Below are 24,359 nucleotides of genomic sequence, written 5' to 3'. Positions count from 1 at the left end.
TTTAAAAGACATCTGTTAAACTTCAATCTTTTTATTTGCTTATTAAGATAATATTTCTAGAATTAATTTTATGGAATTTTGAGTTCAAGTTAAATTATGGAGTTTCCCTTTATAAATACATAATTAAAATATGTAGATTCTATGTGCAACATATTGACTTTTTAATCTCTATGCTTACACTCAGGCCCCAAGTCCTTTGCAAAGGCATTTTCCAGTGGCTATCTCATTGGAGAAGTTCTACACAAATTTGAACTCCAGGATGACTTTTCAGAATTTTCACAAAGCAGGTTAGTCAGATTAGTTCTTACTTAAAAAGGGGTCAATTCCTTTGGCATCTGCATGGGTTTAGCCTCCAACAGTAACTTTTAAGAATCATCAATCTCAGGATCCCCTTTAAAGCCTAAACCGAGCAAGAGCACCTTCGTGTGGGACTTGTCTCTTCCTCGTGCATCTGTAACGTGTGAAGTTGCAATTTCTCCCCATCCTCATCGCTTGTTTATTGCCTGTCTTATCGTAGCCATCCGAGCGGCTTTGGGAAAACGTGTAACGACATGAATCCACCATTACTGTATCATACAGAGTCCTGTCACTGCCCCCAGATCCTCCGTGCTGGCTATGCATCTGGCCCACCTCAACCCTGGGCAGCCACTGATCCTGTTACTGCTTCCATATTTTTGCCCTTTCTAGAATGTCCTCCACCTGGAATCATATAGTATGCGGCCTTTTGAGATTGGCTCCTTTCACTTAGTACTGTGTACTTACGGTCCACGGACAGCTTTCCATGGCTTGAAAGCCTGTTTCTTCTCGGTGATGAATAACAGTCCACTGTCTGTCTGTCACGCAGTTCATGCATCCATTCACCTGCAGACGGGCATCAGGGTTGCTCCCAAGTGTTGGCAGTTATGAATAAAGCCTCTGTAAGCACCCATAGACGGGGTGTTGTGTGGACATACATTTTCAGTTCTTTTGAGCAGACACCAAGGAGCAAGATTGCTGGATTGTAAGGCTCTTTGCTTATTTTTACATATTTCTGAGGAGCTTTAAATCTGACCTCTCAGACGGCTGCTGTGTTTTACAGCTTTCACTGTTGCAAAGCTGCTGGGCTTCAAGGCCACCGTGGAGCGGGGAGGATGGGAATGGAAATAGGCCAGTTAAAATGACTGAAAGTGTTGGGCTCAGCACAAAGAGCGTCGGCCTGGGGACTGAAGGGCCCCGGGTTGGATTCCAGTCTAGGGCACGTATCTCAACTGCAGGCTCAATCCCCAGCCCTGGTCGGGCTGTGTGTGAAGGGTGTCTCTCTCACATCAATGTTTCTCTCTCTATCTCTCTCTCTCCCTTCCACTCTCTCTAAAAACAACAATGGAAAAATATCCTCAGGTCAGGATTAACACAAAAGAAAGAAATAAAATGACTAAAACCTCTCTTGGCTTACTGAGATTAGCTGTTGCTGCTGCTGCTGCTGCTGTTTTTAAATAAATGCTGCTTGGATTGTTACAAGCCTTTGACTAATTTCTAGAATTATGAAAAAGTCGATGGATAGGGCTCGTGCCAGGTTTAAGGCTTGGCAACCTGAGCACAGGGCAGCTTCCACACCTTGCCCCACCTTTGCATGGGTGTGTGCCCTGCTCATTATCACAGGTAACAGCCTGCTCTTCCCACCACAAAGGACTCTCTTTCCCACGGAGAGCCAGCGCAATCCCGAAGATGGGGAGGAGACCTACTTCTCCTGACAAAGGAATACTCTCTCCATCTTTAGATTTTGGAACAGCCCACTTTTTTTCCCCCAGGACAACCAGTATTTTAAAGAAGGCAAGGGTCAGTAAATCCATGGATATGACCTTTGTACTAGTGTATTTGGTGGGGGAGAGAATCCTTCTTTGTTAAAATCTATTTTGGGGGCAGCTGTCTAGGGCCAGAGCTCATGTTTTGGGGATTTTTGTCTAATATTTTTTAGTTGCTTTACTCTAAAATGTAAACAATAAAGTAAGTACATGTTGCTAATAACTAAGTTATTTGCCTTGGAAATTACTAAATCCTAACTCACCTAACTCTGAAAGAATTCTTGGTTTGAGAATACTTTTAGTCCATCTCAAAGGGTGGAAAATGAACAGGTTACTTAAAAGAGTGAAAAACAAAGAGGCACAGATACCCCTGAGGGGGCAGCTTCTACTTGCTCTGAAACATGTATTCCCTCACCGAGGGGCAAGGAGAAGAGGAGACAGGTAATCCCTTGGCAAATTAGAACTGTAAATAGGGAGGGAGAAGACTTTTCCCAGAATGCATTTCTTTTCCTCAGAGTCGTGACTTACATCACATACTCTGTCTCCAGAGCAAAGATGCCCCAGTGGTTTCTCTGTGTTCAAAAACATCTGAGTTGATAGTGCGGTGTTCAGGGCTATTTTCAGGCTCTAGTAATAATAGCATTTGAAGAAATGGACGTTTAATCTGTCATTTTGACTTCTGAGTAGTGGTATTTTTCAAAACCATAGTTTCGTTCTTCCCTTAGAAGAAGGAATCTAGTCATCTGGTTTTGTATTGACTTCTTGTAACAATTCCAGCATCTGTTTTAGCAGGAAAGTGTATAAACTGAATGAGTTTTAATTTAGCCATTGAAGAGAAATACTAGTAAAATGCATAAATTTCAGGACAATAGGAGAGCTCAATGCGTTTGCATGATTGAGTGGTTTTAGAGAGGAATGATATATTTAAAAGGACACAGCATAATTCAGACTATTGGACCATGATAGTATCTCTGATATTCGTTTTTAATCCAATGCCAGTGTCTAAACATGTAAAATATTTTAATGCCTAGTGTTTCGAGTGCCAAGCTGAATAATTTTTCTCGCTTGGAGCCAACCCTTCACCTGCTGGGTGTGCAGTTTGATCAGAAAGTGGCTAGCAACATTATCACAGAAAAGCCCGGGGCAGCCACGAAACTCTTGTATCAGTTGTACACGGCTCTCCAGAAGAAGAAGAGGAGTGGGCTGACCGGGGCGGAGATGCAAACCATGCAGCCCCTGAGCACCATGCGCCTCCAGAACATGAAAAGCGAGGCTTTCCGCGATGTAAGTACAGGAGGAAACGGGAGCTGATCGCCACGGGAGCTGCCAGAGAGAATGGCAGTGCTGCTGCGTTCTCAGAGACGCCCCAGCGGGTGTACGTGGCCCTTCAGCGGCCCTTACGTGATTGGCTATAGTGGGGTTTTACTTTATACTAATAGTTTCAGTGCATTTATCCATGTGTAATATCTCCCTCATGCTATCCACATTTCCCAGAGCTTATCAAATTCTGCTTGTTCCTAAGTCCCAGGGTTTTCATGCCGACTCCGCTCTCTCTCATTGTAGCCATATCTGCTCATGAAACTACTGACAGATCTCCTGAGCTCCAGGCTGTGTACTAGATGAGTCTCCCCTAAATTCCACTTTCACCGGGTTCTTCTCTTGCTTACAAACCTTCTGTTTTACATGTATCCTGTCTCCCAATGTAGACTGGTATGCAATAGCTTTCACTAACTGTTCTCAGTCTGTCTTGTAAACGTTATTTCCTCATCGTCCTCAGCATGAAGTCTCGCTTCTGCACTGCTTGGCAGCCTGTCCTGGCTTGTCTGTTCCTACTCTTTCCTTTCCGCGGCCACGCTGACTCTTCTCATCTCTCCTTGGCCCCAAACTTCTCTCCATCTCCCCCATCTCCTGTGCAGCCTTCCCAGGACACATGGGCTCTTCACGGGCACCTCCTTGGGGACAGGTAATTCTCCCTCTCTGGTGTTAACCGTCTGTTCCTGATACCGCTGCTGACTTCCAATATTTATTTGTCTTATAAGATTTTTAGTCACTCAAATTCAAGGGATATGCCTAGTACCATGCTTTCAACATTGCGACCACTCACTAAACTTGTTCTGATAACTTGATAGAACTTCCTGGGTGGCAATTACCTTGAGTTCCTGTGCTATTTCCTTATGGTCAGTGAAGTGCATTAACCTTTCCAGGTCTCTGGGATAATGGCGAGTGCTGCACTGATGCAATGTACTACATGGAAGTGGAAGTAACTAAAATTTTTAGTTTAATTATGAAGCAGCAGTGACATAATAGATGTGAGGGACAGTTCTGCTTTCAGATATGTCTAAGCTTAATGGACAGCCTTATGAGCCTGGTAACAGAATGAAGTCAGGACCCATGGAGAGCTAGAAATTAGATCAGGCGTAAAGCTGAATCACAGGATTGCATCCTGCGTTCTTCACTTGCAAGCTGATTAACTTAGGGGCAGTCCCTAGAATGGTCTTAATTATCCCAACTGTAAAAACAATGATGGTTATCTCTACCTACCTCAGAGTTAGGCTTTTTTCTTTTTTGTAACTTCAAGAAGACAATACACAAGACATTGTAAAGTATAAAATAAGCAGCAGTAACAAATGCTACAGAGCTGGGTAGATGAGGCCAGATTAGAGACCATTGGGGTTCATGTTGGCCATGGGTGACCAGCCAATCATCCATTGAACACATATTTGTTGGGCTCCTACTCTATGCCAGGCACTTGCACAATGAACCCTAATCCTCTTGGAGCTTACATTTTAGGGGGAGAAAAATTTTTCAGTTGAGTGGCTAGATTGCAGTGAGTTGAGGAATAAATTGGAGGTGAGAAAGAGGGGAGCATAGACTATGCTTTCAAGAAATTTGAAAGTGAAGGAGAAAAGGAAATAAGAGCAATAGCTGTGGGAGAGAAGCTCGAGGGAAGTGTGAGACTTTGTTATATGGATATAGATACGGGGACAACCTGCTGGTTGAGGTAACGGAAATCAGTGGCAGGAGAGGCCTGGTGTGAGGATGAAGTGGAAAGAGAGCCTCTGGGAGGAAAGAGGAGGAATGAGGCATTGGTTCCGTTGAATGAGTAGAGATGGCACTCTTCAGTACCAGATGGAGGAAGACACGGTGTTTATTATGTAGTAATATTAAAATCCACTGATTTTAATGAGATGACACGCCCTGTTCCAGGTGCAGTCTATATATTATCTTGCTTAATATTATTTTGCATCAGTCCTATGAGATAGGTATTTTTTCTCTTCGCACTTTGCAGATGGTGAAACTGAGATATGGAGGTTAGAAAAATTGCCCAGCTTTACAGAGCAAGTAGCTAAAACTCAAACCTGAACAATATGACTTTAGGAGCCACACACTTAACAGTAGGCACCGATCTCCGTGGGTACTTCCTGGGTTGGGGGAAAAGTAAGAGTGAAGTTGAAGACCTAGTTATGGCTTGAAGGGGAGAGGTAGGATGATCCAGGACCTTACATTTTTGCTGTCCCTATGGAGATGGAGGCCAGCCCATTTTTCATAGAGAAAAGGGCCGAAGGTGTGGAGGAGCTTAAAGTCCGCTCAAAGGTCCTCAAACATTCTTCTGAGAAAGTGGCAGGATCCACTAAGGCCATATTAGGAGGACCAATGTCATCTTTTTTTCCCCCAGTAAGTCTTCAGCTTCAAAGGAGATTACTTCTAAATATAAAAGTTTTAGCTAAATACATGGTCCATGTTTCTGTGTCCCATTTTACAATCATCTTTAAAAGTTTATTTTCTTATAATATTGCATTCTCCAGTGGCCTGGAAGTTTTAATGTTTCCTCACTTGTTACTAGGAAGAGAGAGGCTCAAGCAATAGAAAGAATCTGACTTATATTATCTCTTACTTAGGTTGAAATTGGTTTTATAAAATTACTTTTATAAAAATATATTTCCAGTAATTTAAATACCATTTATTAAAAAATTAACTCAGGACAAAAATTCACTATACAAATATATATCAGATTATTTTTTAAGAAAGAATTCGAGTCATATTTTTGTATTCTCTCCTTATATCAATTAAGGATGTGAGTAATTAGAATGGGGCTTATAATTATTTTAGCAACCAACAATAGTATCTTATAGAAATTTTATTTCCAAGACAAATTTTATGTGTGCTTATAACAGCGATATACTCTTTATTTTCTAATAATGGCATCTTTTGAAATGCTTTCTTCATTTAGAGACTTAGAAACCTGATACCACGCCAAACTGATTTCAATCTGATGCGGGTTACTCACAAGTTTCAAGAAAAATACGTACACATGAAAGAAGATGTTGTCCGCATGCAATCTGAGAAACTTGAAAAATTCCAAAAACTCAAGGAACAACAAAGATGTTTTAATATCGAAAAGGTTCTATAGCACAATTTTTAACAAAAATTCACGAGTGCATAGTATACTGTGCGACTGATGCCTGACGTACACATTGCATAAGCATTAACGTAGCACAAGTTGCATGCTGCTGAGGCACGACTCCTGCTCTGCCTGCTCTCACCTCTCTGTCCTTCACTTTCCCCTTCTCTCCATCTCCACTTCTGCTCACTGTCACCTCCACTCATGGCTAAGAGGCAAGCACTGCCATTCTCTGGAATGGCAGGACAGCTTGATCTCTTTATAAGATGCCTGGTAGAAATCAATGAATCAGATGCATTAATGATGGGGTGGGAGGCGGGCTCCTGGCTCCTCAGCGAAGGCTGTGGCCATTGTCACCACTGAGGGAGACAGAGCGGACGTTTCTTCTCTCCTCTCCCTCCTTTGTAACCCCTTGGTCTTCCTATCCTCCGCCTATTTCTCTCTTCCTGGCAATGTGTCTTGCTTCCCTTTCCAGCCCCCTAAACCTCTCGGCATCTTCCTGGCCCTTCGGGCTTTGACTGACTCCCTGCTGCTTCTCCTGTTTCTCTGGAAGTCTTTTGTGATCTCCTCTGACATGATGGACCTGAGGGGACACGAGTGTGTGGAGTCATCACAGACTTTTCAGAGAATTGCAGGTGGCTGTGTGTATGGAATGTGTCAACTGCAGGCAAAAGAATTGTAGTTCTCCTTGCACTGTAACTCACTTTATATGAATTCACATATTTAGAATGATAAGAAGTTGACATATCCTGAATGTAGCCAGCTCCTCAGGAGGAGGGAGGGAAAGATGAGAGATGAACTCTGGAAAAAGAGGTGGGCTTCCCTGGGCGTTTCATGGTGAGGAGACAGGCACTCTGAGTGTTTAGGCTGAGACGGGTGCTGGGACTCTAGGTGGAACAAGCCTGCCCAGCCTTGATGAGCCTTGATGTGCCGAGGCTCCTGCAGAAAGTCTCTGCAGAAAGTTGGGAAAAGCAAAGTATGATACCATTAGATATCCTGAAATAAATTGTTAAAATGATAAGAAGCAAATAGGACAAAACGGAGAGCCTATCTCTTCCTGGTTTTCTTAAGAAAAAGGATAAACATAATGCAGTTTAGTAACAATTCGCAATTTAGAAAAGGAACTGAGGAAAATTTTAGAATTATTTTTATTTCTGACTTGTTTCCTATTGTCGTTTCTTACCTTTAGATGTAGGTACCAATGATCTTATTCGTTTAACATACTGCTTTAGTAGTAAAGTTATGATTAGTTTCACGTTACCCCCTAAATCATTTATTTGTAAAATATTTTACCTAATATGTTGTTGTTTTTAATTATGCCCTTCTGCTTAAAATAATTATTGCCTACATGGAGAAGAGATGATTTCATAATCATTTTATATGACTGAGTGACATGACATGAATTCAGTATTTTATGAATTCCGTGTGTAAGTGTGACTGAGTTTGGGGGAAGTTTGTCGTTTCTATTGAGTGCCCAGGAGTCCTCCTAGAGACCTTCTCCTAAACGGAGCTTCCTCTTCAGACCATCTTCAGACAGAGCTTTCTCTTCCCACTACCGGGCAGGTCACGAAGGTGGAACTGGGGAAGGATCGTACTCTGCTTTGTGTTTGGGACACTTTACATTCCTTTTCGTATCAGCACCCAGAATGAAAGTACACACATTTGATTGGTATAACCTGGGGACTCCAACACTGTGTTTTAATATCATACTTTCCAAACCAAGTCATGTTGACACCTGCTTTGTAACATTATACAGTTGTGACCCCCAGTTCGTTGGTTTAGTTGATGAGTTCTGAAAACTTCAGTGGAGAAATTGTGTGTATGTGTTCCTATGAGTGTGTAACATCGCCTATTTGTCTGACGAACTGAATGACTAAACTCATGTCTATGGGGTATTCAGCAACGCTTGAGCAGAAGACGACAAAATGAAATAATGGCCAAAATCCAAGCAGCTATCATACAGATTCCAAAACCGACATCAAATCGCACTCTGAAAGCAATTGAGGCCCAAAAGATGATGAAAAAGAAAAGAGAGGCAGAGGTAAGTGATAGTCCTTTAATACTGGGTTGTGTTTATCTTAATAAAGGAATGACCGTTCCCTAAAACATACAGAGAGATTTCCCAAAACTGCTCACTTTCTTTACAAATTATCCCTGGCACTGTCCCTTCTCATGAGAACGCTTCCACTGTATGCATGTTCGGTCCATTTTATGACGTTATTTGTTCAGAAGCAGAAAATGCAGCTCTGGGCCAGAGATGACAAACTCTGACTAAGTGATGGTACCTGAGTGAGTGCCTGTGCTGAGGGTTCTCTGATGGCTAACGAACCAGGCCAGAACGGGTGCTGTCAGAATGACTCCCGTGGGTGCCACAGGGGCCAGCTGAGGTGCACATTCCATGCATGTGCTACTCCTACCTGCTGTGTTCACTCAGTTGCTCCTTGCCATGCTGCACTATTTTCCGATGAATCCTAGACATGTTGAGTGATTTGCTTGTTTTCAGTATATGTGTTTAAGTTTAAGTTACCTATACAAATGAGTTTTGGCTAGTGATCCATGCCAAAGGATGCCATCTGATTCTGTTCCGTGGAGGAATAATAGTACATTTTGGTAGAAATTCCTGTAGTCCACTTTGCATACCACTACAATAATGACCCAAGAAAAAGATGAATAGCTGCCTTTATTGAGCATCTGCTATATGTCAAGCTATGGAAGCTATGGATTGGACACCTGGCACGATCTTTAATTTATACATAACTCTCTAGGTAGGCTCTTCTTTTGCCCATTTTGTAGATAAGGAAACTGAAACTCACAAAGCTGACGTGTTCTACTCAAGCTCACAGTGCTGGCAAAGCAGAGTTGACAGGTCTCTCTGGTTGTATTTATTTTAGTCTACATTTATTCTTTTTAATTAAAAAATCCTGTGTGTGGATTCTAAGAAATATTACCCACAGACATTTTCTTCTGACCCCATTTTAGTAAAGTACGTAATTCTTATATTTCCTAGAGTTGATTAAATTTTATTAATAAGAAGTGCAGTTGACAGAGGATGAACTAATAGAGAGCAAATTCATAGTGTAAATAAGGCTGCATGAGACAGCGATTTTTAAAGAAATATTTATACCCTAAAATGTGTATTCTCATTTATAAGAATTGCAATTAAAAATCTCAACTATAATTTAATAAATGTTTTTAAACTTAAAAATAATTGTGTCCCAACTCTTACTAAATTTAGAGCTGAAATTGATTCAGGTTAAGCAATTTTCATATTTTTTAGGTATATTTAGTCCAGAGTAGAAGTAACGGATCAGAATTTTAAAAATTTGCTGGAGTGTGGCTTTTCCTATCTCACTTCCTAATTAGCTTGAGTTAGTGGTGCATGTTACCTTGTAAATTTGAATAAATAGGGTATGTGGCAATTTTCAATGATTTTTAGAGGCAGAAAACTGATAACGAATTTTTTTTTAAAAGGATGTGGCCAATGAGATTATGGAGTTTGAAGCATTACTAAAAAAGGATCTCCAAGCAAAAGAAAGGTGGGATGTGAACTATTTTAATAATCACAAAGCTACGTTCTTTTTAACCTGTAGGTTTTGAATATTTTGGAAAAGTGTACCTGGAATAGCTATTCCAAGACCTTTTCACTCTGTAGAAGCTTCATTATGACAGTACACGAAAGAATATAAATGACTTAAAGTTCAGATTAATGGTTCATTAAAAACTTTTGTAAAGTTCAAGAGGGAAAATGGCTATTATAATGCGAAGTTCAATTATTTTTCTATTCTCTGCTTAACATTTCTTAAACTAAAATTGTTTCAAGTTTAAATTTGTCACAGTAAAACCTTTATTAGACGCTAGTTGGTCTCTTACGTGGCCTCCTGAGCATTTAACACAGGGGTTCAATAAAGAGTTGTTGAATCAGTTTGTTGACCAAATGTCACTAAGTCAGTTTGGTGAATTTATTGAAAAAGTGCCTGGTTAATGGGCTTCATTTGCCCAAAGATAAAGATTTTCTGCTGGGGGGGGGGGGTCATTGACTCACAGAAAAGAATCAATTAGGGGCTACATATATAGGAGCAACTTGAGGTGTTTTTCTTTTTTTTTATGTAAACTATCAAACTCTCCTCAATTTATAGAATTTAAATTTATAGACTGAAATAAATCTTTGTCAAAGAAGAAAGACACAAATTATATATTTCAGTTCCATATTAATATTTCTGAGGGAAGGAAACAGAGTCAAATGAGGAGGAATAAGAAAAAGCTAGGAAAAAGTGGTGTGGAAGTCAGGTGTGGCAGGACAGTAAAGCCGGATGAATGCATGTAGTACTTTCCCTCCCCCCACCCCCCTGCAGAAACTCCCAATGCCCGGTTCCCACTCCCATGTTCCAGTGCTGCCCCGACTCCATGAGAAAACACAATCCATGCCTGAACCCACCACATCTACCTGACTGGCCCATGAAACCACTGGACTTCTACCAACTCTCACTCACCTCACCAGCCACACACTCTGGAGTGATAAACATATGGCATCCATCAGCACGACCATCTTGGAGTATTTCGTTACTTTTTGGTGGATGGTATTCTCTGTGGCTCCAGGGCCAGCTCCTTTCCTAGAACACCACACACGTTAGCCACCAGAGGTGACACCAAGCAGCACCCTCCACTCCCTGCCCCAGCAGCCATTCCAATTGATTCGTGACCTTGCCATGTCGGTTAGACGATTCAAAGGTCATCCCTTACAGTATGGCCACTGACACGCACCCTGCTTCCTCTGGCCTTTGCTAGCTGGACCTGAGGCTCGGTCTCTCTACCAGTTAGCTTTAGAAACCACAAGACTAGAGTGGGTGGAAGTGGATGGATGTTTACTTCGTTCTTGTGTCTCAGAAATCAGAATGGAAGCATCCAAGGTGTGTGTTGCAGCTCCAAGGTCCTCAGGGACTGGTCGCCTCCTTTCCTTTTGCTCCACTGTCCCCTCGTGGGGTTTGCCTCCTCATGTCACATTCACAGATGGCTGCTGGAGCTCCGGCCACTTGGCCCTTGTTCCAGTATCAGGAAGGACGACAGGCAAAAGTAGCTATCTCCAGTCTTAAATAGCTCCTTTTAGGAGCCTTCCCCAAAGGCCCACATAACATTTCTGCTCACATCTTATTGGCTGGAATTCAGTCACACTGTCATACGTAGCAGAATGGGAGGCTGGGAAATGTAGTTTTTGGCTAGAGACATTGTTTTTTTTTTTTTTTTCTGAATAAAATTTGGGCTCTGTTTGGAGGAGAATAGGAGGGACATAGCAGTGTCTGTCACAAGTCTCTCTCTGTAGGAGCCTCCTCTTCATCTTGCTAGAGATTTCCCACTGGGCACCATGAATATGACACCTTCCCTTCTCAGAAAGGCAGGATAGGGCCCGGGCAGCAAGAGTCCCTGGACCAGTCACCTCTCGCTGTGACCAGCCTCATCAGAGACTGAACGTCCTGCACAAAGAGCATTTTCTCTGATGGCCCCTAAAGTGAAAAACGTTGGGAAGCACTGGGCTAGAGCAAACTTTGAAAGAAAACCAAGGCTATGGTACAACATGGTCCTTTGTAAGCCTCTTTTGCAATCGCTACTCTTTTGAGACGTTCTGAATTCTTAGCTTAGACTCCAGCATGTTCTGGGCTCGGTGAGAAACTTCACACTAGTCTCCCAGCCAGCTCCTGAGACAGCTCCTCGGGGAAGTCACCTCACAGTGCACCCTGTCCCCTTGTGGAAGAATAAAAGGTCTCAGTGGGAGCAACACGAGAGTTCCCATGGCTACTTTCCCTCACACGTCTGTCTTTATTTTTTAAGACAAAGAACAAATGTGATCTGCTCTTTGCTTCTGTAGCTGAGGTTGCTGGCTGCTGAGCCTGACATTTGGACTCAGACATTTACCATAGGCTCTTCCTAACAAGCTGTTTTTAATATTTACAAATCTGGCCAAGTTTCCTAGTACTAATAATTCACACATATCCTAACTCTATGGAAGCCTGGCAAGCAGATATAAAGAAAACATAATTATTGCCCTCGATAAATCCATATCTAGTTAAATGAATATTCATTCAAGGAAGTATCATGTAGCTTTGTTCAGACCTTTATTATAATAAGACAGCAGATGGATGGGTGGATGAATGAACTGACTGATAAATAAAGGAGGAAAATTATATTTGTTATATTATTAGTAGCATAAATACATTGTCAAAAGAGCCATTAACCCATACTCAGTCCAGGAAAAAATATTTGAACAACACAGTTATGTAAAAATATGATACAAATTTTGATGAATGATCTAAAAAAGTTATGTTACCTAATTTTCATAAATACTTAATTGTACTAGATCTTGATATATAGATTGGGATAAACTTTGTCTTTAATATTATTGAGACTTTGACAGCTACTCAATTTCTGCTCAGCAACTCTCGGTGACAGAATAAACTGAAGGTTGAGCCTCTGTTGATAAAATAACCAGAAATTTAGTGTGTGATTTTAAAAATTATATCACACACCTATTATGCTTCTTAGCATATCATTTGAAATTTAGCAAACATCAGCTACATGGCAGGCATACGAGGCCTAAGTTCAGAAAGGAGTAAAATTGGATATTTTTCTTATGTGCTCAAAGTTAAGCGGAGAGCAGCAAACCTAGAAATAATGAACTATAATATAATGTGATCTGTGCTATCAACATGCAGCTATTGCCTCATTGAACAAGGATTATCTGTGCTTTTGCAAGAGTACCTTTCTCTGTATGAGAATTGATGAACATTTAGTTCCTACACACAATGATAGTGTGTCCTATCTTTTAAGTAAAAGTATAAGTTATATTTTAAAACAAATACACTAATAATTTTTAATATTAAATACCATAATTATTCCTAATATTAAAATTCATGATTTCTTGGCAAGCCATATTATGATATATCTTATACCATTGTCTTACATTGTTTATTGTTTATTTTATTTATTTATTTATTTTATAAGATGATGGCTTTGTTCTTTTTTTTTAATATATTTTTTATTGATTTCAGAGAGGAAGGGAGAGGGAGGGAGAGATAGAAACATCAAGGATGAGAGAGAATCATTGATTGGCTGCCTCCTGCATGCCCCACACTGGGGATCGAGCCCATAACCCACGCATGTGCCCTTGGCCGGAATCAAACCTGGGACCTTTCAGTCCACAGGCTGACGCTCTACTCACTGAGCCAAACTGGCTAGGGCCATTGTTTATTTTTTTAAAGAGGTATGAGGATGAGAATTGGTTATTTGATCTTTATAGACATAAAAATATATCTTCTCATGATAGCTTTTGAAAGAATCTAGCAAATCTCTTCTAAGCCACCATCTGAGTGTGTTTGCTTTGTGTTGGTGAGACGAGCTCTCCTTGAGCCTTTAATTTTGGACACGAGGTAGGACAAATCCCCGAGGTAGGTCTCTTCATCTTGGGTCTTCAGGACTTGGGGAGAAGCTAGGTCAGACCTGTGCCTGTGAGCGTGGCATGTTGAACAAGTCAACATTCAAAGGCCGAGCTTCCGGCAGGCACTGGGCCACTGCCCTCAGCAGCCCGGTAGTTGGGAGGTCATAGAGCAGCCTGCACGTTCATACGTGAGAGAGCGTGGCAGTGGACAGAACCACCCTGGAAGTACTCTGTGTCCTGACTTAATATGCCTGTGACTCCCCTGACACTTGGGTTACCAGTATTGTGCTACTGTTGACTCAAAACAGGGGAAGCAAGAGGCCTAGAGCCAGGAGGAAGAAGAGGAAGAGAAATCCAGAGTGTCTGGGTAGAGTGAAGACCATGAGAAGTGAAAGAACAAGGAGTTGATGGGCCTAGAGAAAAGGCTACGCTAAGGACCCCACAGAGATCGAGTCCGGAAAAGGGGGAGTGGGGGGGGGGGGCGCAAAGTGGAATTTGTTGACCACACTGAAGTGTCACACTGAAGTTCCAGTATTCACTTTCATGCTTATAATGATAAATTAGCAGAGGACTGCAAGGACCTTCTCCTGAGTTCTTCCTCCGTGGTCACAAGTAGTGGCCCGTGATGGTATTACGTTTTGAATCTAAAATAAAAACTATTGTCCTCAGTACACCCAAGGCTTCTTTAGATACAGCAGCCCAGACAACTGCCGATTTGTTAAGCACTTACTCGGATGACGACTACATTAAAAAAATCCAAAAGCGCCTCAAAGAAGACGCGTTTGCACGAGAGCAAAGGGAGAAAAGACGCCGGAGGCTGCTAATGGACCAGCTGATAGCCCACGAAGCACAGGAGGTTAGATATTTGGATGTTGGTTAAGTGATACTGTTGGAAATGTCACAAAATGCAGTCTTTTATATGCACATTACGTGTATCTTATGTATGCATCATCTGCCACTCTGCCTCAAATATCAATGGGACATCCTCACATCATAACATCACTTTGTGCTAAAAGGTCATTTCTCACTTCAGATTCACATTTACCGACATTTTTACATAATTCCCAGGTTCAAGTCGTGGCATTTGCCGCAGTATTGTTGTTATTTGCATCTTGATTCTGAAAAGATACGCAGTATTCCTCTCATAATCTCATAGTGGGAGAGATGGTGTGAAACTGTGTCATTAATGATGCCAGATTTTCTTCTTCAATAATTGGGTCACTGAGTGTGAAATGGGCAACTCCGATTCTTAGGTATTCTTTTGAATTTCCCCCCTTGAGGACTTGAATTACCTCACCCTTCCACATGATGTCTCTGTTTAGACAAGTGAGAGAGCTCGGAGGGGCTTTGGAGAGCACCTTACACCTAAACCCCTCATTTTACTTGTCCGGAAAGAGACCCCGAAAATCCAACTTGCTTGCCTAGGACACGCAGAGGTGCATCGGCCAGGGCCTGTGAGTCCCAGTTCCATGCTTTGCCCACTGTTCACTTACTGCTTCCCTCTTAATTCTCTGAAAGAGAACTGAGCGAATGCATCTGGTTTCTCTTCCAGATCGCAGCCATTACAATGTTCTAGGGTAAGCTGTAGGTCATTTCGCCTTAGCCTCTTCTCCCGTCTTCCCATTCTATCGGGTTTTTGCTTTTCCTCACTCAACAAGGGTTGCAATGTTCCTTCAGGGAACTAATCTGATGCGCCATCTGCGGCCAGATAGTGCCTGCATTTGTTTTTATAACTAGCATTTACGTCGAGTACCTACCTACAGCACAATTCCACATACCGAACATTGAGAATCAGATCCCTTGTTTATGAAACCTTGAAAACAATCACCTATTTTTTTTTCAAATTTTAAATGAGGCAATACATTATTTAAATAATAGGGAGCTATAAATCTGTAATGCTTCTTCTAGATACCAAAAGTGTGCAGCCTTTGTTGGAAATTTGTTTATTTTTATGACTTGATGTTTGCCATGTTCAAATTTAAATCAAATGGCAGAAAGTGATGCAGATGAATGCTGTACCTTTTACACACTGTTCACATCCAGGGTGTTAGCCCAATGGGGAACTAGGACATGACCTTGACAGTGATTGGCCCCCCCATGGTGTTCTCAGGAGGCTTACCGGGAGGAGCAGCTCATCAACCGGCTCATGCGGCAGTCCCAGCAGGAGCGCAGGATCGCCGTGCAGCTCATGCACGTTCGCCACGAAAAGGAAGTTTTATGGCAAAACAGAATCTTCCGGGAAAAACAATATGAGGAGAGACGACTTAAAGATTTCCAGGACGCTCTCGATCGAGAAGGGGTAAACAATATCTCCCTTAAAAATCTTTCTCAGGTTACTTTTGCTTCTTTCTACCTATCAAGGTTAACAAAGCCGTAGGTATGTGGCTGCCAATCAGTGATCTCTCTAAATTATCTCCCCCTTTTTATTTTTGCACAACTACAGTGAAAACACATCCAGTATCCTCCCCTTTAGTCTTGACTCTACAGATATGACCGCTCTCCACAGTCCTATGTCTGCTGGACACTGACCTCCGTGTCCTCTTCAAGAGCGGAATTGTCTGGATCCGTGGCCGGCAAACTGCGACTCGCGAGCCACATGTGGCTCTTTGGCCCCCTGAGTGTGGCTCTTCCACAAAATACCACGGCCTGGGCGAGTCTATTTTGAAGAAGTGGCGTTAGAAGAAGTTTAAGTTTAAAAAATTTGGCTCTCCAAAGAAATTTCCATCGTTGTCCTGTTGATATTTGGCTCTGTGGACTCATGAGTTTGCCGACCACTGGTCTGGATGATAGTTTCATTCCTCTTTTTCTGACGAGAGTGAAGCTGAACGGATTGAGTGCCATTTGCTTACCTGGAAATGATGTGTTTAGCTCATCTGTCCAGGTGCCTGTTTGAAGAACATATTTGCCTCACAAGCCCAGTTGATCAGGTGCAGGACAGGGATGTGGTTCTAGCAGCACTGGTCTCCCTGGGATGGGAAGCGCCCCCTCTCCTCACCTGGGATGGAACGGCCTGCGGAGGGCTGGGCCACTCGGGCCTGCTGCAGGCTCACAGACAGGGATGTAACAATCGCCCCCCTCCCTCCACGGGATTGCCTTTCCCAGCGCTGAGGTAGCTGCTCCCTGAAGCCCCTCCCTCTGAGATGGCTCCTTTCACAGCTTGAACTTACCCCCTCCTCCGTCAGCAGTGGCTAGTGCCTAAGGAGGAATGAAATAAAGAAGTGTTGAATTTTTCAAGGGAACACTATCACCTTTCCTTCCCAGTAAGATCCACTAACAACACAAAACATCATGTGCTTTCTACAGCCTGATCCTTCTCCTTTGTGAAGGCGAAGGAAGTTTTTAAAATTAGTTTTTAATTGTTCTTGTTCTTGTCGTTTTGCTGTTATTTACGGTGGGAGAATTCGATAAGTACCTTTCAGTTTATTAAAAATGTGAAAGTTTGTTCATGCGGTTCACAAGCTGTTGGTAGTGCTTCATACTATGACTGTGAATGGGCTGGACTCGCGAGTTCATGGTCAATGCTGTTGAGCACAGCTGAGAACACGCCTGGTTTTCCTCCTGTTTCTCTGGCCGCCTAGCCTCTGCTCTCGTTGTAGGACATTCTCCTGGAGGAGCAAAGCATTTCCGGGGTCCTTAAAGCTGAGTCCCGGGCCCCTCCTTCCCTCCTCTGTTGCTTCCACAGCCAAGGGGTGTAATTACTGCAGCAGACATGGGACTCACGCCTCTATGTCTCCGGCCTCTGACGTGTGCATCCATTTGTCCAGCCGCGTTCCTGGCATCTCTCTTCATATATCTCACATACACATCACATGTTAAAGTCAAATTTATGACCCATGTCTCTAAACTGGTCTTTTTTAAGGTTCCATATTCCAACAAATGACGTTGCCATTCATTCAGGTGCACAAGTCCAAAACCTCAGGCCCACTTGAAGTCTGGTTAACCCTCACTCCTCCATATCCAACACATCACGTAGTCCCACTGATTTCAGGGACTAAATCAAAACCTCTTCCGTTTGCCCATCTTCCTCCATGCCAACCACCACCCCAGCTACTCCTGCTGCAAGGTCTCCTTCGTCTATTTTTGGTGGCTCTGCATTGGCAACCACAGCGGGCGTGTGCACGATCATAATGTTATTTAGGTCTTTCAAATCGACCTCAGCTAAACTCCAACAACTCACCACTGCCCACAGAGGTGCATAGTGGCCAGGTCATGGGGTCAGGTCATCAGGGAAACGAGTCAGCCATCAGGCACAAGCCCAGTCTGTTGCCATTGAGACTCAGCTACGCCAGCCCACACGTTGCCATCAGCACACAGGTCTTTGAGGAGGCCATTCTGGCTTCTGTGGGCCCCTCACAAGTTCCCCTCTGAGGCTTTGCTGCGACCCAGGAGCTGCAGGGGAGGGGGGTACTCCCTTTCTCTTTCTCCGTGTTCTCAACACCTTTCCCTCTGTCCCCTCTGAGTAATTCAGACTAACTTGCCTTTGGATGTAGCTTTTAAAGTGAGGAGGAGCCTCCATCAGTTCCATCTTTTCCATCTGCAGAAATTCCCTAATGCAGGACTTAACAAGACTTCGGATAACTTGTTAGAAATGAAGAAAGGAGGAAATTAGGTTGAACTTGAACTTATACAAATTGCCTGTCCTACTCCCATCCCTTCCACACCCCTCTCCGCTCTGCAGCCAGGGGGATACTGGTAACTCAGATGCCACACAGCCCGACCCCTTTCCCAGCGACAATAAAACAACAAAACTACAATAACAAGACAAAAGAACCTCCCGTTTGGTTCAGCGGACAATCACAGTTTATTGTCACGCCTTAGTCCCGTGTGAACAGCATCATGGTAAGAAATATTTGCTGTGACGGGACGGTTCGGTTAGTGTTCCTGTTCACGGCAAATCTTGCTAATATTCCCGCTGCGCATGGAGGAGAGGGAGGCGCAGGCCCTGGCTGGCCCAAGTTCACAGCTAGTACTTGACTCCTGTAGGGGACCTGGGGCTCAGATCCCATCACGGCTCCATCCAGGCCCCAGCCCGCCTCCCTGTTCCCCTCACCGGGTCACGTACAGGAGGCAGGTGTTGTTTCTGGAGCCTGCTGGCCCAGGATGGAATGTCTCAGGAGCCGGCTTAGCTGTTTGAAAAGCGGTATGCGGCCGTGCTGAGTTCGACCTCCGGACTTGTGTGAAGAAAGGGTTTTCTAAACAAACCAGTAGTGCCAACCGAGCGGAGGGTAATGACGAACTGCTTCAGTGCTTCATCGCTCTCTGCAGAAATGGATGTCTCTGCGCAGGCATGCTGTCAACGCATTGAGGCTGTGACAGCAGCGGGTTCTGTTGTTGTCTAAGCACATTTAACAACGTCGGCAAATGTGCGGTATTTTCAGGTCAGAATCGGGGGATTTCCAAGAGATTTTCTACGTCTAAATCAGTATTCTAGAACTCCCCCACGAAAGGCACTGGCCGAGCGGCTGTGTCCGCGCAAGCCTCCTTAGATGGGTACAGAGAGGACAGACGTGCTGGAGGTCTAGCACAGGCGTGCCTGCGTCTTTTTTTTTCCTTTTAATGTTTTTTTTTTTCTAATTGATTTTTTAGAGAGGGAGGGAGAGGAATAGAGAGATAGAAACACATGTGCCCTGACCGGGAATGGGACCAGCGACCTCCTGGTTCACGGGGCTGTCCTCAGCCACTGGGCCACACCGGCTGGGCAAAGGTGCCTGTTTCTCTCTCATCCCTGACGATTTAAACCCGTGAGACCAGGGCTTCGTTTAAAACTCTTAAGATGCAACTTATCATCAGTCCCCTTGGGCTTTCCCTGATGAGCCCAGTTTCGTCTGTACTCGGTTTTGCTGATCAGTAAGCTTGAAGGGGAATATTTCCAAACTTGTCTTTGCCATCAGACTCCGTACTCAATGTGTTCAGGAGAAAGGGCGCTATCATTTACTTGGTTTTCCTGGTGTAAAAGGAGGTTTCATTCTCTTTAGAGGTTCATTCCTGTTACGATTGAAATGAAGACATTCCTTTCTTTTCAACCACTGCCCAGTCCCGGGGATTTAAAGGTGTCCGTGTCTCCCTAGGCTTTGGCAAGACAAGCCAAACTCGAGTTTGAGGAACAAGCCATCAGAGAGCGGGAGGTTCACGAGCACATCGCTGTGGAGAGAGCGCAAGCGCTCTACCAGAAGCACTACTTAGCATGCGCAGAGATTCTGGATCAGATACTCGACTTGTCCACCAAAGTGGCAGAATACCGGCTTTTGACAAATAAGTAAGTCCTGTTTTTTCACAGTTAACACAATAGAGACACCCCAGAGAATGAGAAAGGTTACGATTGTAAAGCAGACACTGGGTGGGTAAGAGAGAAAAATGTTTCATGAGCCCTAATGGGTTTGGCTCAGTGGCTAGAGCGTTGGCCTGCGGACTCAAGGGTCCCAGGTTCGATTCCCGTCAAGGGCATGTACCTTGGTTGCGGGCACATCCCCAGTAGGGGGTGTGCAGGAAGCAGCTGATCGATGTTTCTCTCTCATCGATGTTTCTAACTCTCTATCCCTCTCCCTTCCTCTCTGTAAAAAATCAATAAAATATAAAAATAAAAAAAAGAAAGAAAAATGTTTCATGAAGGGAAGGCCGAGAAGTGGGGTCCAGAGAACCTGGATACTGACCTAATTCACCCCTGACTCACCTTATTTAACATGCATTTATGGATCTTTTTCATTTAAATGTTGTGTCTAAATCCACTACAATTTACTAAGACAACTCTGATAATTTATTTGAAACACTTGGGACTTCCTAGGAGACGGGAATTGTTTAAAGATTCTTTTACTAACAATTAATGCAATTTATAAGAAAATATTGAGCAAAACAAGAAATATTAAGACTATACCAAAATAAGAACAAGGGAAAATCTAAATTTAAGTAAAAAGTTAACAACAAAGGATAAATTGAAACACAGTTTTATTATAGGCAGCAGGTTTGCCAGTTACTGCAACTGAGCTACAAATTTTATCTGAGTTTCCTGGTGGCCAAAGCAAAAGGGGAACATATATTATTTCTATGTCAAATAAATGACTGAAAAGCACAACTTACAGAGCACAACTCTCTAGCAAGCTCAAGACTTCCGATATGCATTAGTTTGATTATTGTAGTATTTCACGGAGGCATATACTAGTCTGCCTGTTACTACTATTCTTTTTTTTTTTTTGTCTAAATGCCTCTTACTACTCTTAAGTCCTGCTTCATGAAAATTAATATAGAGAGCATACTGCCTACATGAAACTATTTTTATTATAATTTTAAAAATACATAAAATTTTAAAGTTCCAGAAGTATTGATAAATAGAACTTTTAAGGAGGCTTTCCTTTGAAAATGTGTCTTTTAATTGCAACTGAATAAGATAATTGCACATGAATACAGGTGGGCAAAAGTAGGTGTGTAGTTGTGAGTATGCAAAACAGAGTTTATTCTATTATTTATTAATTATTGTATTATTTGTATTACAACTGTAAACCTACTTTTGCCATCCCCTGTATGGTTTTTTTTTTTTTAGTTTACATGATTAACAATCAAGATAAACTCATTTTAATTTCTCTATATTCTGCACTAAGCAAGGTATTATCAGTATATATATCTTTGGTATCAAGCTATTTATATGAACTGACTTTTGTTAAGACTGCTCCTTAACAAAAATTATTAATATTCAAATAGTAGGCTATTAGTTCAAAAACTGCAAGATTAAGTTTGGGCAATATATAAGTTGTTAATTATTTACTTCATCATAGAAGCCAATGCCACTTTAATAATTCTGGTGTTATATCTATGCCTGAGCTTATTAATTTCTAAACTTCCATATCTCCATAAAGCAATCTCTAGCAACTATTAGTATTTTATTCATGGAAAACATGATTATATTTTAAATTGTAACGTTAAATACTACTTTTTATTGTGGTAAGATATAGAATGAATCATTTTAACGTTTTCAAGTGTACAGTTCAGTGGCATTAAGTACATTCACATCGCTGTGCCCCCATCACCAGCATCCATCTCCAGAACTCCTTCATCATTCCAAACTGGAACTCTGCGGTAATTAAACAATAACTCTGCCCTCGCTCCTTCCCCGGCCCCGGAAACCATGTTCTATTTTCTGTCTCTATGACTTTGACTGTGCAAGGCACCTCGTGTAAGTGGAAACATGGGCATCTGTCCTTTTCTGTCTGGCTGATTTCATTAGCATGTCTTCAAAGTTCATCCATGTGGGACCATGTCTCAGAATGAAATACATGAAATACTGCTGGTTAAGTTGTGATTTTAAGCTCTAGTCCGGCTACTTTTAGGGAACTGTATCTGAGTCATGTCAGTCTCTTTCCTTCCCTGCCCACTTCATTCATCTTGGAGCTGTTGTCCCATCACTGCCTGATTACCTCCTCTAGTCATCCCTCAGGTTTAAATAGAAATAATTGCTGATAAATCATCTTCAAGGTTGCCAAATGTTCAGTGACAATAAGACAACCATGCAGTCGATCTTTCTGTTACACATTAATATGAAAATATGTAAACCAACTGGCACCTTCAAGAGGCCTCGGGAAGTGTTCCGCCTGTTCATTTTGCATAGGAGGGCACTATTGCCAGAGCATTTACATGATTTCCTGAAACCACACAGCCATTTAACAAGACAGCTGGGAATAAAAAACGCTAAGTGCTATGATAGTGTGAGTCATTTTGGAATATATTGTTCTTAGTTCCCGGTCAGTTAGAAAGTTTGAAGAACAGTGTCTTTAAGTAACATTCCTTTATTCAAACCTCCTAAGCTCCAGACATTTCATTAGCCTTTAAGAATATAACAGCAAGTTGGAATCCCTGGTCTCAAACAGCAGACCCCGGAGAATGTATCCTATATAATAAAAGGGTAATATGCAAATCGACTGAACGGTAGTGGTCGCTATGAAGGCAGACGTTCAATGCAGGAGCTGCCCCCTGGTGGTCAGTGCTCTCCCACAGGGGAGCACCACTCAGCCACAAGCTGGGCTAATGGCTGGTGAGCGCAGTGGCCCGCCTCCAGGGCAGCACTAAGCCATCAGTCGGACATCCCCGGAGGGCTCCCAGACTGTGAAAGGGTGAAGGCCAGGCTGAGGGACCCCTCTCCCCCGAGAGCACGAATGTTGTGCACTGGGCCTCTAGTGTAATAATAGAAAGACCACAGTTTAAGGTGTATGTATGACTAGCCGTTGATTCATCTCTACCTTTTTTTTCTTTTGCTATAGTCTGATTCCACATAAAATTATGCATGATTGGAAGGAACTGTTTTTTCATGGAAAGCCCATTTATGAGCAAGCCTCTATTAAGGATCTGCCAGCTAAGCCTTCTGCAGAGCAACTTATAGAAATGGAGAAAAGGGACTTGCTAGATAACAATGATTATGAAGAATATAAGGTATGAACAAAAATGGAATAATTAAGGTGAATGCAACATAATAAACATCATGTTGACAATAATTTTGTGATATTATTTTATTCCTATTAATAAAAAATGGGAATTTTATGTCTGCATTTTTCCCTTGGTTTAATTTGTATTAAAGTACTAATTTGTAAATGCCTAACTACATATACTCTATTATCTGTTACTCCCAGTTGATATTAAGAGTGGTCTGAAAATAATCAAGCATAATATATTGCCTGGGCAGATAAATTGCAGAATTTTAAAATGTTTTTATCTATCAGCATTTTTCTTTGTATGAGCTAACTACCTTTGCTTCATAAACCCCTGTTAAAGGGTATTTCTTAATGTATCTAAATACTATATTGTTCTTAGTGGCAAATGAAAGAGGAGAAGGTTTGAGCTTTATGAGTAGCATAGATTCAAACAAAATTTTATTCAAAGATTTATTTGTATTGGGTGCCAATTGATTTTCTTAGATGAGCTGCTGAAAAGCCTTTGGGGTTAGACAGAACAAGGGCTCATCATTGGCACTGCCATATGCTAGCTGTAAGACCATAGTCAGCCAGTCCCTTAGTGTCAAAAGACTGATTTATGAAATGGCAATAATAATATACCTACCTTATTTTGTTGTTGTGAAGATAGTACATTTTAAAATATATATTTTTTTACTAATTTCAGAGAGAGGAAGGGAGAGGGAGAGAGAGATAGAAATATTAATTATGAGAGAGAATCATTGATTGGCTGTCTCCCTGCACGCGCCGTTCTGGAGATAGAGCCCACAACCCGGGCATGTGCCCAGACCTTGCTGCATGGGCCAGTGCTCAACCACTGAGCCACACTGGCTGAGCTGAAGGTAACACATATTGAACATTTAACAAAGTGCACTGCATGTTGGATGCAAATAATACATATCAGTTTCTTTCCTCACCCAACTTCGTCTCACCTTTAGGAGGAAAATGTAAAATTAATAGCTATTGGATAGAAGTTTTGGGTTGATCAGCAGTAATGAAAGAAAGTATGAGGCTTTTTATTATTAGAAATATTGACTTAATTCCAGAAGGGCAGTAAGTGCAATATGAATGATTTGGCACAATCATTTGTTGAATTCGTCAAATACTCACTAAATAGTTGTTGAAAGGATGCATGAATGAAGTAAATGAATGACAATGAATGGGGCAAAGTGTAAAATGGCACTAATACGTAAATACTGAAAGAAGATAAGAATATGAAAAAAGGCAAGGAAAGAAAATGAGATTATGAGAAACTAAATGTACACCATATTTTAATTGGATGAATCTGTGTTTGTATTACTAAGAGAACTGTTACTTAT

The 24,359-nt window shown here is 42.1% G+C and overlaps 1 protein-coding gene across 1 annotated transcript in view; it reads left to right on the top strand.

Annotated features, from left to right (window-relative positions):
• The window catches only part of SPEF2 (sperm flagellar 2), a gene marked incomplete at its 3' end in the record, with an annotated part of 125,186 nt that overhangs the window by 8,443 nt on the left and 92,384 nt on the right, over positions 1-24,359 (top strand). Inside the window, exons 2-9 of the mRNA XM_079798216.1 lie at positions 185-287; positions 2,813-3,065; positions 8,084-8,224; positions 9,655-9,719; positions 14,279-14,465; positions 15,720-15,908; positions 19,678-19,865; positions 22,855-23,023. Of these exons, the coding sequence (XP_079654342.1) occupies positions 185-287; positions 2,813-3,065; positions 8,084-8,224; positions 9,655-9,719; positions 14,279-14,465; positions 15,720-15,908; positions 19,678-19,865; positions 22,855-23,023 (1,295 nt within the window). The remainder of the gene's footprint in view (positions 1-184; positions 288-2,812; positions 3,066-8,083; positions 8,225-9,654; positions 9,720-14,278; positions 14,466-15,719; positions 15,909-19,677; positions 19,866-22,854; positions 23,024-24,359) is intronic.

The sequence above is a fragment of the Cnephaeus nilssonii genome (assembly GCF_951640355.1).
Source record: "Cnephaeus nilssonii genome assembly, chromosome: 2".
NCBI lineage: Eukaryota > Metazoa > Chordata > Mammalia > Chiroptera > Vespertilionidae > Cnephaeus > Cnephaeus nilssonii.
This window is presented reverse-complemented; position numbering and strand designations above follow the sequence as displayed.